At 44.8% G+C, this 16,344-nt stretch overlaps 1 protein-coding gene across 1 annotated transcript in view; it reads right to left on the reverse strand.

Annotated features, from left to right (window-relative positions):
- Positions 1–16,344, reverse strand: part of pmfbp1 (polyamine modulated factor 1 binding protein 1) — a 190,411-nt gene that overhangs the window by 62,918 nt on the left and 111,149 nt on the right. The window contains exons 7-9 of the mRNA XM_080432673.1: positions 15,086–15,232; positions 12,290–12,433; positions 8,516–8,578 (exon numbers count right to left, since the gene is read on the reverse strand). Coding sequence (XP_080288799.1) covers positions 8,516–8,578; positions 12,290–12,433; positions 15,086–15,232 — 354 coding nt within the window. The remainder of the gene's footprint in view (positions 1–8,515; positions 8,579–12,289; positions 12,434–15,085; positions 15,233–16,344) is intronic.

Consider the following 16,344-nt stretch of genomic DNA (forward strand, 5'->3'; position numbering starts at 1 on the left):
GGAGACATGGGTCTAATACGAGAGGGGGGTGGTGAAACCAGAGAGAAAATGCCTCTAATCTATGTGAGGCGTTTCTTTCTCTTGCCTCCTCTTGAGAGCTGCACAGTGAAATCCTCAGTGTTAATTTAACCCAGAGTGTACAAATCGACCATTACGAGTCCATTTGGTTCCATTTGCATACTCTCTTGAGTTAAATGAACTCTGAGGATTTGAATGTGTATGAGCCAAGACACATGGGGGAAAAACGATTGAGGATACACATAAACATGAAAGGAAAAGCATGAAGCAACACCTGGACATCGAGTCAGCCAAGTCAAAGAAACAGTCACACTGTCAAGAACTACACTCGATTCATCCTTTAAAGGGCCTACACCATGAATTTTTACTTTTTCTTATTTTTTGTGTGTTTTTGGTCTCCCCTACCTCTCTTCTATCCCCAAAAATACCCTAGTTTGAACACTCTCCCTCCTGTTTTTCAGTTCCAACCAAAAAAAATAAAAAATGATAATCTTTCTTTCTTTTTTTTTACTTTTTCCACACAGAACCAGGAGATAACATGCATACACACTGGCTCAATAGCGCCCCGTGCCAAACAGGACAATGTGGTATTGCAGGTGAAAGTGCTTTATAAGCCAGAGAGAAGTTAGTTGGAATGAGTATATTTGAGGCTTGATTTAGGCTCAAACCTTTTGAAAAACGTTTGAGGGACATAAACAATATGATATTAAATATTATTATAATTTTTTTAATTCATGGTGTAGATCCTTTAAAACAAAGTTATGTATCGCACCAACAGTATTCAAAAGTTAATCATCTCTTTGGGAAAACCCTAGCCTGGTAAACCATCCCTGTCGCATGAATTCACATTATCGTGTGTCTTCTGCAGACCAGGGTTGGTTTACCAGGCTAGGAAAGCCCACCAAGTTTCATTCAAATCCACCCATCCGTCCTCGAATTTGACCTTGATTGTGACCATGAACTTTGACCTTTTCAACCCAAAAATGCATTAACTGTTCGGGCCAGCCAACTGATTGTTTCCACCAAGTTTAATCAAAATCTGCACATTCGTGCTTGAGTTATTTTGTTCACAGACAGACACATGCCATACAGAGTCAGACAAGGGGGATTAAAATACCTAACCCCATCATTTATTGCCGCAGGCAGGGTTTTGAACATTCACATTATGTTAGTTCTGGTGTTGTGTTTGTTGGAAGAAGGCAAACAAGCTACATGACCAAAACTTCCATGCAGGAAAAAGGGAAAAACCTGACTAAAAATAGACAATAAACATTCTTTCTCTTCAGATGAACAACTTTTTTTTAAAACATCTACACTAAATGTCCAAGGAACAGTGTGATGACAGAGCAGGGGAAGTAGAAACCCTTTCACTGACCCCCACCCTAAATAAACCCCTCACCTCCACAACACAGCAGGAGGGCTGCTCACTCCAGCGGTCTCATTAACACAGCCCTCTGCCATCATTAAGACGTTTGCAGCAAAACTAATTGAAAGACAGATTAAAAATAAATTAAGAAAAATGCATTGCAGAATGCCTACGCGCACTTCATAAATCACCGGGGCAAAGCCAGGAGCTGGCTCTCCATAATTAACTGCAGACTATTTATTTTATCCTGACGGTATAAATTAGAATTCAGACACACAGATTATATTAGGGGGCCGTCTGCCATGCGGAACTGCTGAGGGGTGTGCAGAATATGTTAAGGATACAAAGTGGAGCACAGAGAGAGAGAGAGAGAGAGAGAGAGAGAGAGAGAGAGAGAGAGAGAGAGAGAGAGAGAGAGAGAGAGAGAGAGAGAGAGAGAGAGATAGGGGGAGTCAAATGGTAAGGTATAGGAAGGCAACAGTATGCAAATGCATAGCAGAAAAGATAGTGTTTCTGTCCCATAAAGACAAGCAATGAGGGAAAAGGGAAGCAGTGGAGTGAAGGAAATAGCCAGTCAAAACCAAGCTACATGATTACTTGAAACAACAAATGACTGAATAAATGAGTTGTACTAACTGCTTCAGTGTCCACTCATCCCTAAGAATGGATGTAACACAGTAGTGGTTCTCAACTTGTTTCATGTCAAGGACCCCCAATTCGCATTTAGCCGCCGTGTGAAAAGACTTAGTGCCGGGGACCTCCATGACAGATTTGTGCTGTTCAATTCTTCAAAGATTTTCAAATATATCAGATCTACAAGCTAACAAGTGAGCGTTGTTATTTTCAAACGGCCAAAGTATAAAGTATAGGTTAAAGTGGTTACACAAACTGATTTTGATGCTATATTAGCTAACTTGACTGGGGACCCCCTGGGACCCTCCTGAGAACCACTGTGATAGAGAATTCATGACATGGAACTCCCTCAAAACTAAGTGAATGCCCCCATTATGTCCCACCGTCACTGTACTCCAATTGTATGGTGGTTTGTCCTACCAGTCTGTCTGCCTATCTATCTGTCTGTCGATCTGATCGTCACCCACTCTCCTCTTTCCTCTCCCTCTGCCCACCAACCTTCTCTCTCTCTCTCTCTGTGTGCCACAGTCAGTGTTAGCCAGACACTGCCTCCTCGTGGGCACACTGCCCGGGCTGGCAATGAGCCAGATGCGCTCTGCCACACTGGACACACACACACACACACACACACACACACACACACACACACACACACACACACACACACACACACACACACACACACACACACACACACACACACACACACACACACACACACACACACACACACACACACACACACACACACACACACACACACACACACCCCTTCATCAGAATGCTTGCGGTCTCTCTTCTCTCTGCCTTTATATTCTCCACTTCAGCTAAGAACAACACTTTGAAAGTAATGCCCTCCAACCGCACAACGAAAAATAACTGTTACTGCTGCCGGGAACAAATAATACACTCGTACATTTGAACAACTTGGGCTATTATGCAGTCATGCTGAAGACGACACAGAGTCATCTATAAGCAATGCAACATTGCAGCGCCGTGTCGGGGTAAGAATAAAAGAATCATATTGTGGGATCACATAAGAAACGGTGAAGCATGAACAGCGCACTGCAAATATCACGACGTGTGCACTTCTAGAGTGAATTTCTACGTATCGGAGGAGGGAAGAGCTGAAATGGGAGCACGGTCATTATAATGATGGATATGACAACGGACTGGGATGATGTGTGTGACTGCCAGCACACGTACTGGTTCTCAGGGGACAGCAGGTGACAGACATCACAGCCCCACAGCCGGCCGATAAATGCATCCAAATACTACAGACACTGTACAGGAACCACTAAATACTGACCAACATCAAGTAGCAAAGGTTTGGTGTCAATTCCCAACATGCAATGTACAAATTAGACAACGCACCAACAGTTAGCCCCCATGCGCAAGTCACAGTAAAATCCTCAGTGTTACTTGATCTGTTTGTAACTCAGAGAGCGTACAAATGTAGGCTATTGGACCCTTACGGGTCTATTTGGTTACATATGTACGAGGATTTTACTGTGCACACAGAGAAAATAGGACACACGTTTAAGAGAGAGAAAGGACTGTTTAATGTTTTCTCCCATTTGTTGTTATGCATTAGCTCTGTCTTTGAACAGAAGGAATGTTAAGTCAAACCAACATCTCTCACATCATCAATGACATAATCAGTCACGGTGGGCCGAAAGTTTTCATGCTACTATTTACTTTTTTTTTTTTTTTTGGTTCATTTCTCTCCATATGGTCTCACGCAGAGGGAGATTCATGCCCCACATGGCTACAAGCATAGAATCCATTTAAAGCCTACTGTTTCATGGGATTAGAGCTACTTCCCCTCAGAGTATAATGTCAATTTCAGGCTTCCATCAAGCGTGTTTGTATTTCCTTTTTTTAGTTTTTTCTCCTCCTCCAGTATGCCCTAGCATGGCTCCGTGCCCACTTAAGGGACACCAGGAAACAGGGTATGTACAGACAGACAGTAGGAGATGGTGGACAGAAGTGGACAGCCGGTGGTTGTTGGCTGGCTGGATGCGGTGCTATAGTTAGATTGAAGCCATCAGAAGACTCTGAGTCTGATCAACTGGCCGGGCCAGCTAACGTGACTAAACTGAAAAGGTAGCGATAGTGTGATGTAGAAAAATGGTTAAGTGTGATGTAGAAAAACTCAAAGTAAACAGTCAGCCTTTAGCACGTTAACGTTATGGTATCAGCGAGGGTATTTCCAAGCAGGCCTCTTTAACACACAGTATGAAAAAAAAAAAAAAAACACCAGTCTCTCTTAGATGTATAATTTTGTTTCCCCGGTGAGTATGAAGCCTTGGAGGTGACTGCATACGCAGCAGTCATGTTTGTTAAGATACATGGCTGGAGCGATCCCCCCCACACACACACACACCATCCCCCCCCCCCCTTTCCCTTCTTCAAGCACCGGAAACATCAGTAAATCACCAGCAAAATAAAATAAATATATACTTATTACATCCTGCACGCTGCATATATTCACCTCCTTAACATATTGCACAGCCACGGTGCAAATGTGCAGTGCTGCACACGGGCAAAAACATGCCATGAAAAATGACAGCAGGGAAGGAGTGGGGGTGGGGTGCGGGGTGTGTGTGTGTGTGTGTGTGTGTGGGGGGGGGGGTACTGCGGACCTGGGATATATGGTGCGGTGGAGCGGAGGAGAAATAATCATACCTCAGAGCGAGCGGCGGGGGGAAAAGGGAGATGGGAGGAGCAAGATGGAGACCAGACTCGGCACTATACAGCAGAGAAATGGAGCTCCCCTGTACTCCAGCGCCGGCTCCCCCTGATTCCCCCAACTACGACAACGCAACACCGGAGCACCGAACAGCAAGGAGCCGTAGTAGAAAAAGAGTCAAGCAGAAATACTAGAAATACATCCCTCTTGTACTCCATGGGAGCTCTGTGAGAGAGAGAGAGAGGCAGGCACACAGAGAGAGAGAGAGAGAGAGAGAGAGAGAGAGAGAGAGAGAGAGAGAGAGAGAGAGGGGTAGAGGTAGAGGCTGCTGTTTTTGAATAACGTGGATCTTGACATTTCCCGTGAAAAGAGAGGATTGCTCAAACCCCCCCCCCCCCCTTTATAAGAAACAAAGCAAATTACCACGCAAATGACAACAATGACATTGATCTGGCAGCTGGCTCCCTTCTTCGACTGTCTCTTATGAGAATCCAAAACCGGCCCGCAGTACTCTCTTTGGCCATTGGGTGTCTCTCTTCCACTGTGCAAGGCTGAGGCGCTCTCCCTCACTAAGTGGGGCCCCTCCCCTCCTGAGCTCCCATCTCCACATAATATATACACCATCATTTGAAAATGGCAGCTTTTTGAAAATTCACCTTGATTATCAGACATTAAAAGTGACTTCTCCAGCGCTGAGTGTCTGGCTAGGGGGATGGCTGCAGACAGCAGAACAATGCAGCAGGCTGGGTATTAATGCCTGGCTGTGGTGTGCAGGGAGGAGAGAGGAGCCAGCCCTTTGTTCTCTCCTACAGCCAATTATTTTTAACGTGTGCCTCTTTTCACAACAACAAGAGAGAATTTAATTTTAATGCACTCTGGTAAAAAAAAAAAAGAAAGAAAAAAAGAGTAGGGACTAGCATTAGTGGTTAAGAATTAAGTATATATGACTGCATCCCTGTAGGAGGTATACATGAATGACAGGGACAACCCAAACATACACGGCATGAAAGCCTGCATGCAAAACGCCTGAAAGACACCCATACCAAATCTTAGCATTGAGACACCAAAATGAAGCCAGTGTGATTTAGTAACACAAGGTTATGGTACAGTACATCGACAGTGGTGGGGCACACAGTGAAATGTACGCTCGCACAAGACACAGTGATAAGCAAACACACTACAAAAATAGCTAGGATTCCTGATCAAATGGCATGAAAAATAAAATACTGAGCTCTCTCTGTTGGTAGGTATGCGGCCAAATATTTTTCTAATTGGACGAGCACTTTATCTTGCTGTCAGAGACGCAGTAAAAAAGCCGTGCTGTTCCCAGAAGGAGAGGAGCACCGCTTGCTGGCCTTTTATTAGTGCTGGAGCTCTGATATATGCCTCTACTCCAGGCTTTCATCAAGAACCTGCACCAGGCGCGCACACACACGCACACACACACACACACACACACACACACACACACACACACACACACACACACACACACACGCACACACACACACACACGTGCGCGCAAACGCACACGCACAGACTTATGGCTGGGCTGTTACACACTAGCTGCACCTACATCCCGACAAGCCACTGTTACCCAGTCCAGCTGCCTCAGTATCTACAATAAACATCCCGTGACTATTTACAAGAACAGCCAGCATAAAACAAGAAAACACAACAACAACAACTCCTCAAGTTTAGCCAAACAAAGCACAATAAATCAATGATTTGCCTATAGTAACAAGCCTAAAATACTCTATTTTATTAAGAAGCAAACATTAATTTCTCACTTTGACAGTGCATCACATGTAATGCCACAACATGCAAATACATTCATATCAAAGTACATACACAGTCAAATCCTCGGTTTTACTTTAACTCAGAGAGTGTAAACATGTTTACAGGTCCATTTGGATCAATGTTTACCCTCTATAAAAGTTAAATTCACATGTTACTTTGTAACAACAGTGTAGTGCAGGGAGCAGACAAAAGCCTCCACACAGGCATACAGGGTGGTAAAGTAACACCGGCCACCTGTCAAACATGGGTACATTTCGGCTGTGCCTGCCAAGTTTGTCCACACTGGCAGCCATTGGCGCTTGTTCAACTCTTAAATTAAGATAAAAGTGCCTTGTAAACTTCACAAAAAATCACTGTGTTCAATTGACAAAATAATAATGTACTTGTTTTCAGTGGTTATGTTTATCATGTTATGCCCCACTCATTAATAATTAACCAATCATTATCTGTGGTTATCGAAAAGTGCAGTTACTAGGCGTGCTAAATGCTAAAACAAATATCTGTTTCCTGTCCTATGACCGCCAAGTCCAAAGAGTAGCACACAATGGCTAGTGTACCAGGAGCAGTAGCCCACAGTAAAGTTCTCAGTTCATTTAACTGCGAGCGTGTCTGGTAGTACTAGTGCAATGTAAAAAAAACAATATTAAGGGGATTTTACTGTGCACTAACTACTAACTAGCAGCTCTGCAGTGGTCGTCTTTGTGCTCTTGCTGGTGAAAGGATTTAGCCACTAGGCAAAGAGAAAAGATTTATAAAAACCCCACCATTTACTTTTCTACTATAGAAAATAGGCGATCGACAAGCTCCCAACACGTTGCAGTGCAATGTTTTGTGAGTTTATAGATCTGTTATTTTCAGCACAGGACAACATTGTACAACAAAATATAAATCAGGCATTAACAAACCTATACACACACCAGCAGTTAACCCAGATTGCAGACACACTTAAACAGTCTGACAGAGATGCAGACACAAATACACACACACACACACACACACACACACACACACAAACAAACGCGCGCACACACGCGCACGCACGCACACACACAGACTTACCCCCCCCCCCCAACATACACACAATCTAATAGTCCTTGGGCAGACAACTAGCTGCTTGTGTGCAAGACCAGCTCTGCAGCACGGCAAAAGCAATTCTCTGGAGATGGTGAAATTAAAGGGCAGAATCCAGCCTGTTTATGGTTCTCACTCTCTTCTCCTCTCAATCAAATGTTTTATTAGCAATCATTTGGTCCTAAAAGTCATGTAGCAGGGCGGGAGTCAGTGTGATGACAGCAGTCGATGGACGGGAGAGACCATTTGGGTTTGTACCACTCCCAATTATTTACCCCTGGAGCTGGGGGTCTGTGAGAGGGGGCTCTAATTAACCCCTAGGAAGCCATGTTTAGGACACACACACACACACACACACACACACACACACACACACACACACACACACACACACACACACACACACACACACACACACACACACACACACACACACACACACACACACACACACACACACACACACACACACACACACACCCTCTGTCAGGTACCACTCTTTACTTTTGCTTCCAAAAGGACTGTGTGTGTGTGTGTGTGTGTGTGTGTGTGTGTGTGTGTGTGTGTGTGTGTGTGTGTGTGTGTGTGTGTGTGTGTGTGTGTGTGTGTGTGTGTGTGTGTGAGATAAGACTGAGTCCTGAATAGCAGCTGACCATACAGAACAGTTACTGAAAACCAAAATATGTTGTAAAATGATTTGATATCAACAAAGGGCATACACAGAGAGAGATACAAAATATAATGCATTTTCAGGACAGAAAAAAAGCTGTGGCTACTCCTTGGGGTAATTCAGTGACAGAAGTGCATGGTGAAAAAGAAGAGTAAAGAAGAAATTATTTTCTATTGGGTGTTATGGATAGCAGGTCAGCTTGCAGTTGTATAGTGTATGTTCACCTAGCTGTGGTTGGTGAGTAAATATGACTGGAATACTGTACCTGCTGAATGAGACAGCTATGCTGGGCTTTCAGGATTGACAACTCTGCATGCAGCTCCTCTGTCTGGGGAGGGAGAGAGAGAGAGAGAGAGAGAGAGAGAGAGAGAGAGAGAGAGAGAGAGAGAGAGAGAGAGAGAGAGAGAGAGAGAGAGAGAGAGAGACAGTGGGAAACAGACAGTGAGAGAGAGACAGAGAGACAGGGAAAGAGAGACAGAAAATACAGAGAGAAAGAAGGAGAGATACAGAGCCAGAGGGAGCGGGAGAGAGAGAGCGAGAGAGAGAGAGATGGAGAGACAGAGAGAGGTACAGGGAGACGGAGAGAGGCAGAGATAGAGATAGAGAGACAGAAAAAGATAAAGAGACAGAGAGACACAGAGCGAGGGAGAGAGGGAGAGACAGGGAGAGATACAGAGACAGAGAGAAAGAGAGAGGGAGAGAGTTTTGAGAATGTCAAGTACCTGGATGTGAAACACATGCATTAGGTTAAATGTGTAGAATAGAACGGCACACGGCTGTACGCACAACATAGCTTGTATTCAGTTGAGGTAACATCTCCCAATGACTGTTTGCATGATATGATATGATAATATGATACTAATGTTGATGTGAATGCCCACGTGCACATGCACGTGCCATTGTCCCCCCTGCATATTGTCTCATTGAAGCGGCCCTCATTGCTCTCCTCTCCTCTGGTGTCTGGGAGCGGTAATCTGTTCCTGAGCCAGCGCTGCTGGGATTAAGCAGCGGCTGGAGATAGGATGTATGCGTCATTAAAGCAGAGAGCACGGCGTTGCAGAGACGAGAGAGAGACAAAGTCAACAAAGGTGACACGGAGAGAGGAGCAGATGAATAACACATATCACATATACGCACGAACGTGAGCACGAGCACGCACGCACGCACGCACGCACGCACGCACGCACGCACGCACGCACGCACGCACGCACGCACGCACACACACACACACACACACACACACACACACACACACACACACACACACACACACACACACACACACACACACACACACACACACACACACACACACACACACACACACACACACACACACACACACACACACACACACACACACACACACACTCTACTCTGGTGTATACAGTATATACAATATAATTTGCTGTACCTCCAGTGAATAAGAATAATGCAGTGTTGCTGTAATAAACGTCTGAGGTCCTTTACAAAGCTGCGGCAGTAAAGGATACAAGACAATGTTCAGTATAGAAGGCATTCTTGTGGGCAGGCCAGCGGGGTTTGTGGGCTCAGGAATAATACTGAAATAAAGGCACTGCGTGTTTGCTGAGCACTGCAGGAAATGTGCCATTCTTTTACCACCTCATATGAAAGACATTGGATCTCTCGACGTCTTTTGTCGAACGAGAGGGTTGTGTGTACAATACCACCGCAGCCACAATGCCGGCTTTGCCATAGCCACAACCTCACATGGTATTACACAGCAACTTGAGTGCACAAACACAGTAAAATCCTCAGTGGTAATTTAACACTCAGTGTGTACAAATGTCACCAAAATTAACCATTTGGTTACATTTGTACACTCTCATTGTTACAAATGGATAAATGAACACTCAGGATTGTACTGTGTAGAACATTTAATTCTCCATCTGAGGTCGAAATGATTTGGACATAATAGTCTCCAATTCAACAAAGGTCCAGTGAAATAATTACATAGGAATGGAGGCAGCTCTTTAGCTCTGTCAAATATTGCTCAATATGATATGGCACAAAAATGCAACATAATATTTTGACCACAAAGTTTGCTGAGTAGCTGAAGCCATGACATGAATTAACTCTTGGTCAAACGACCTCAATGACATGAATGGATCCAAACAACTCCCTATCTCACGATAGTACTGAGTGACTTAATGAACGAGCTGATCTGAACAGTAAAATGACCAAAGTAATCAAAAAGATGAGTGATTTTTTTCAAGACAACTAGTCTGGCTAACGTCCAGAGTAACGTTAGCCTTGCCTGACATGACAGACTAAATGTCTATGTGCTATCTGCCAGAGCGAATTATTTCTCTCTTGCAGATCAATCTGGTTTCCAGGCTAAAGTTAGCCAGGCTACAATACCAATTCACCACGCTGTGGTCAGCCAGTCTTCCACCACCCAACCATACCTCACGGACCATTCACCACGGACGAGTACCGGAGGGCCAAGGCTACCATCAAGTGTCGCAAGGGCTGTGAGGAGGATGGAGTGACACCCGAGGTTCTGAAGTACGTGCCTGTAGATGAGGATGTCCTGGACTTTATCAACCAAGCAACCACGCCTTGTGAGCTATACCCGAGCTGTTGTGTACAACGGTCATTGTTCTGGTGCCATTATCAGTTGACCTCATCAAGATGGACAATTACCTAGGCATCAGCCTGAGCTCATTGTCACCAAGACATCTAACCGGATGATCCTCAACAGTCTCTGACCCTCTGCTGAGAAACTCACAGAATGGCCTTTCCAGAGTGCACAACAGGTCATGCAGATAGTGACTCTGAGGTGGATACTGGAAAGCGTCAGGGAGTGGGACCTGTTAGCGGTGGTCACCTTCATTGACTTCAAAAAAGCTTTTGAAACAATACACCAGGGGAAACCCATGAACATTCTCTGGGCCTACGGTGTTCCTCAGAAGATGGTGAAAATGACAGCGGCAAGCTATAGTCAGACTCGAGCCAAGGTTCTGACCCACTGATGATGAGACTAAAGAGTTCGAGATACTCGCAAGCATCCTACAGGGTGATACCCTAACCCCCTTCCTGTGAATTGTGATGATGGACCGTGCCCTGAGACTCTCCATCAGTGGCAGGGAGGATACACTGGGTTTCACGCTGGTCCCAAGAAAAAGTCTGCGATTACATCCCATCACGATGACCGACCTTGACTATGCAGATGACATTGCCCTGGTCTCGGTCCGGACACAGCAGAGAAAGGAAGGACGACTACTGCCAGTGAAAATGGAGAGCAGGACGATCGGCCTCAAGCTCAATGACAAGAAAACAAAAGTAACGGCATTCAACACAGAGGACAGAACCATTGCTACTGCAAGCGTGACGGTGCTCAAGGTAGTCTTACTTAAAATATCTCGGTGCCTGGACTGCCTTGACGGAACAGGATCTGAAGGTCCGGAGGGCATTTGCCTGGAATGCCTTGTATGGGATGAGGAGAGTGTGGAAATCAGAGATGGGAGAAGACCTCAAGAGGCGGCTGTTCTTGGCTACAGCAGAATCAGTACTGTGGTATGGGGCAGAGACAGACATGGACGCCCACAGTACAGCAGGAAAAGGCCCTTGATAGCGTCTACACCACAACGCAACGAATGACACTTGATGTCACATGGGAGGACTACATCAGAAACGTAGACCTTTATGGGGGGCCTCCTGCGGGTCATGGACTCAGTGAGAGAAGGATGAGGCTGAATTGGCATTAGGTGCCCTGAACTAATGACTAGCCCAATGACACTGGGAGCCAACCCAATTAAGGCACAACTAGGAGGGAAAGGGGACGCACCACCTACACGGACACACTGCTGCGTGACAGTGGAGCCAGCAACACTGCAGAGCTCCGGACCCTACTGCTGGACAGTGGAGGTCGGCGACCCAGGAGTCCCGAGTTGGTGTCGGCTGTCTAGTCCGCACCCTCGCATCGCATCATGGTCGGCATTTCACAAAACAAGTGTCCTTATACCGTATATACTTTAGCGCACAAGTGCATCCGGTTGAGCAGTTGTTCTCTCACCTTCCTCTTAGCATCCCGTGCCCTCTCCTGGCACTCGGTGGCCTGGGTACGGCTCTGTGCCAGCTGGGCCTCCAGTTCCTCATGTCTGTGGTCCACCTGGGCTGCACTCTGCAGAGAAGACACCTCCACTGTCAGCCTTTCCACCTGTACACACAAATGTACATAATATTACACATGTAAACAAATGCACAAATCAAATGCACGCACGCATGCACGCACGTGCACATACGCACACGCACACACACACACACACACACACACACACACACACACACACACACACACACTGGGCAATGCAAGATCTCTAACACAGTTAGGACATTTAGAGGCTATCTCCCTCTATTACTCCAGGGACAAGTAGAGAAGACCAATCTTATTGTGACCCAACCCTAACATTGGACAGGAATCCATGGCAACAGGGTCAGTGTGGCTCCCATTCCCCTCCCATTATCCATCCTCATTCCCAGGACTGTAAGATCCCATATCCAGCCACAGGCATATCTATATGTTTAACTCCATATGCCCCTATTCTCTAGGGACAGGCCAGCTTCCTGAATGGGAATGGCTTGTCTTCCCAGGTTAATTGAGAAGAAGCAGAAATGGGATGGGATAACTGGAACCGTGATGGGCGTGCATATATACTGTACTGTATACAAGAGGATATTATGTATATGCAAGCACAGGCATGTGCCCACACAAACATGCATGCACATGAACATTACTGTATACTATATCATGGACTAACTGGTGTTGGCACAGATCCATGGAAATGAAGAAGAACTACATAAATAAATATCAGTTACCCAAGCACATATTCATCGCTGATAGTCCAATATGCAAACCCAATTGGCACAGAACAGGGAAAACCCACTGACAGATGGGGGACTTGGTATCATGATAATGTTATGTGCTACAGTATATTCAGTCCTACTGTATATGAATCAGCTTGACATGTGTGTGCTTTGTGTGCAATGCATTGCTTGGATGGACGGAAGTATCGCAGACCCTTGTGAGTGTGGGTGTGTTGAATGTTACTTGGACTAGTAATGTATAGAGGTATGTTTGTCAGTGCGCATGTGGACTTTGGTGGTGAATTCTGAAAGGCAGGCTATAGCTCTCTGCTCCTGCTTGCATCCCATGAGTGCCTCATTCTCTCCCTCCACCTGCACAAGGCACCATTTGACCTCGGCCAGCTGAGCCAGGAAAGAGAGAAAGGTAGTGAAGAGATGGCTGCATACCATGGAACAATAAAACACACGCTATCATCTCACACGTACGTACATTTGCAGAAATGCATTCAAGACATTGGCAATGTCTCTTTCAGAAGGCAGCTGTCTGCTGCCTCACTGTCTGATTAGCCACTGACCTTCAAAGGCAACGGTTTTGTATAGAGGTACCTGAATCTGATTGAGAGGGGCTTCCAAGGCAACGCGGCCATGAACTTGAACTTTTATGAGGCTTATTTGGCCTCCAGACGGCTGAATGTCGGAACTGTAGGAGGCATCCATTTATGCAACTCTTTGTACTCGTTGAGTTATGTGACATGCGTCTTAAATGTGAAATTATTCAATAAAGAATTTACAAAATATGTATACATGCTAACCTGTGAATGAGACATTCCTTGATGCCCTCTTGCCTTTGATTGCAGCCTTAGTAAACTGTATTTTTTTTATTCTTACACATTGTAAGAATACATTGCTTCATTCTATCACAGCACTTCTATTCCATCATGCAGTACAGCATCACAAAGTAACTTCTTCAAGGTTGCAAAACTGATTGTATAACTAATGATTTAATATTAAAATAAAATAAATAGCAGAAAAGAATAACAAAACTTGTGCAAAACAAAGTGTAAACACACACACGCACACATTTATGAACAATTACAAAAATGGATAAACATGATACTGTAATAACATTCTAATACATCATGACAACTGAAAGGCACACTAACCAGTTTTTAGTTTGTGAAGGACGCAATTACGATAATGAATGGTTAGTCAGAAGGAATTGATTGGAAGAAAGGAAGGATGAAAGGGACAGTATACAGTACAGTGTAGCAAAGGTACTGCAGAGCACTGGAGAGCCAGTCTCAGAAAATAAGCAGCAAATGGTGCAGTCAGTGATACTGAGAGCGTGCAAGCGAGTCATGACACCTCAGGTTGTGATTCAGCTCTGTGGACAGACTCTGCCTAAAGACATAGCAACAGGTGACACAGACACCGACAGTCAGCAAGGTGTGCAATTCCCATTGGTCAGTTCTCTAATGGAGCTGGCAGAAGGTATTATTCTTAAGACAATCTCCAACAGCCCATTCATCACTCATCTGTGTGGCATGTGTTTGTCTCCGAATCTGTTGTATCTGAATAATTAGCTGATTGTCATGATGAACGTTTATTGTCTGTCTACTCTACTGTACTACTCACACAATGCATACATAGTTAAAGCTCTACACCAGCTCAGTAAAATCCTCAGTGTTCATTTAACTCAGAGAGTATAACAATTAATTCCATTCTCCAATGCTTTTCCAATGTCTGTGCTGCCTTTTTTATAGCATCACACATTCAAATACGTATCTTCCTGCTTGTATGATAATCCCTTCTAGTCATTATTATCTACAGTACAAGATTTTATAGCATGATACTGTATGAATCATCTTTAAACAATATGCAGTCAAAAATATGAGATGAACAAATTAAGAGTTTAGCCCTCCCGTCTGGAATGAGACAGGATAGAGACACAAAGCAAGAGCTAAGGCCTGTTGGCAGATCCTGGGGCTGCCAGTGAGTACTGTACCTGAGCGTGCAGATCCGGGGCCTGCTGGGACCGACTCTGGAGCCGCTTCTGGAGTTGCTGGACACAGCACTCTGTCCTCTGGAGCTCCAGCTGTGTCTCCTGCCGTTCAGTCTGCAGCTGAAAGATCCTCTGTTCCTGGAGGTCCAGCTATTGAACCACAAGAGAAGGAAGGGCAGCAATAGGAGGAGAGAAAATCAATCAGTACAATCCTATCCGCTTTTTGCTCAGCCGAACCGACTGCTAGTAAAGCTAGGAGGCACCGTGGCATCCCTGCCGAACAGATACAAGCCACCCAGGACCTTTTCTCCCAGGCCTGGCAGTTTATCTGCCTATACAGACTGTTCTTTACCAAGAATAATGAATGAATGATTAAAAATTACCAGTTAAACATTTTGTTTAACAGTTTTTTAAACAGTTTACCATTTTCAATGGCAAAACACTTCGTGGCTACAGAGAAGCCATGTTTTATTTTAAATGATAGCAATACGTCAAGAATGTTCAACAAAGTCTAGCTTTCAATTTTACCCAGATTTCCCAGAAACACAACAAACAAAAAAGAAAGAAAAAAAGAAAGAAAATCTATCATTTTCATTATGTGCATTAAAAACAATTTTAACCAGAAATGAACAAATGTGTATTAAAAAAGTTAACATAGTGATTAGCTGTAACATCATATAACATCAGATCACATACTGTCAGTAAATATTTGCCAGTAGTAGCTCTGGAAGCAGTAATTTCCAGTAATCCCATTACAGACTGGGACCAGTGGTGGCCTGGCCAGTGTGCACACACCACCAACAACAAACTAACTAACTAATTAACACCATGCCATGCCTTGCTAAATCATAAGAGGAGGAGTTGGGGGGCAGGATGAGAGAGAAAAGAGAGAGAGCTAGAGGGAAAGAGAGAGAGAGAGAGAGAGAGAGAGAGGGAGAGAGAGAAGGGAGCGAAAGCGAGAGAACGAGAAGAGGAGGGAGCTCTGGAAGAAGGAAAGGAAGACAGAAAAGGAAGAGGAACGGACCTAGGTACTGGTCCATTTGGACAGGGGCTGTAGTCCAGTCAGTGTGCCTGATGCGGCTGCATCGTCATCATCATTATCATCATCATCATCATCATCATCATCATCATCGTATAGGAAAGATAACTAGGCAACATGGAGACCGTGACACATCCCAGGACAGGTCTCCAATCAAACATCTTGCATATGGGCAAACATTCCGTGCGTCCAATAAAGCCAATAACGAAACAAAACCCAGGTT

This window comes from Gymnoscopelus braueri, assembly GCF_963280865.1.
Source record: "Gymnoscopelus braueri genome assembly, chromosome: 1".
Taxonomy (NCBI): domain Eukaryota; kingdom Metazoa; phylum Chordata; class Actinopteri; order Myctophiformes; family Myctophidae; genus Gymnoscopelus; species Gymnoscopelus braueri.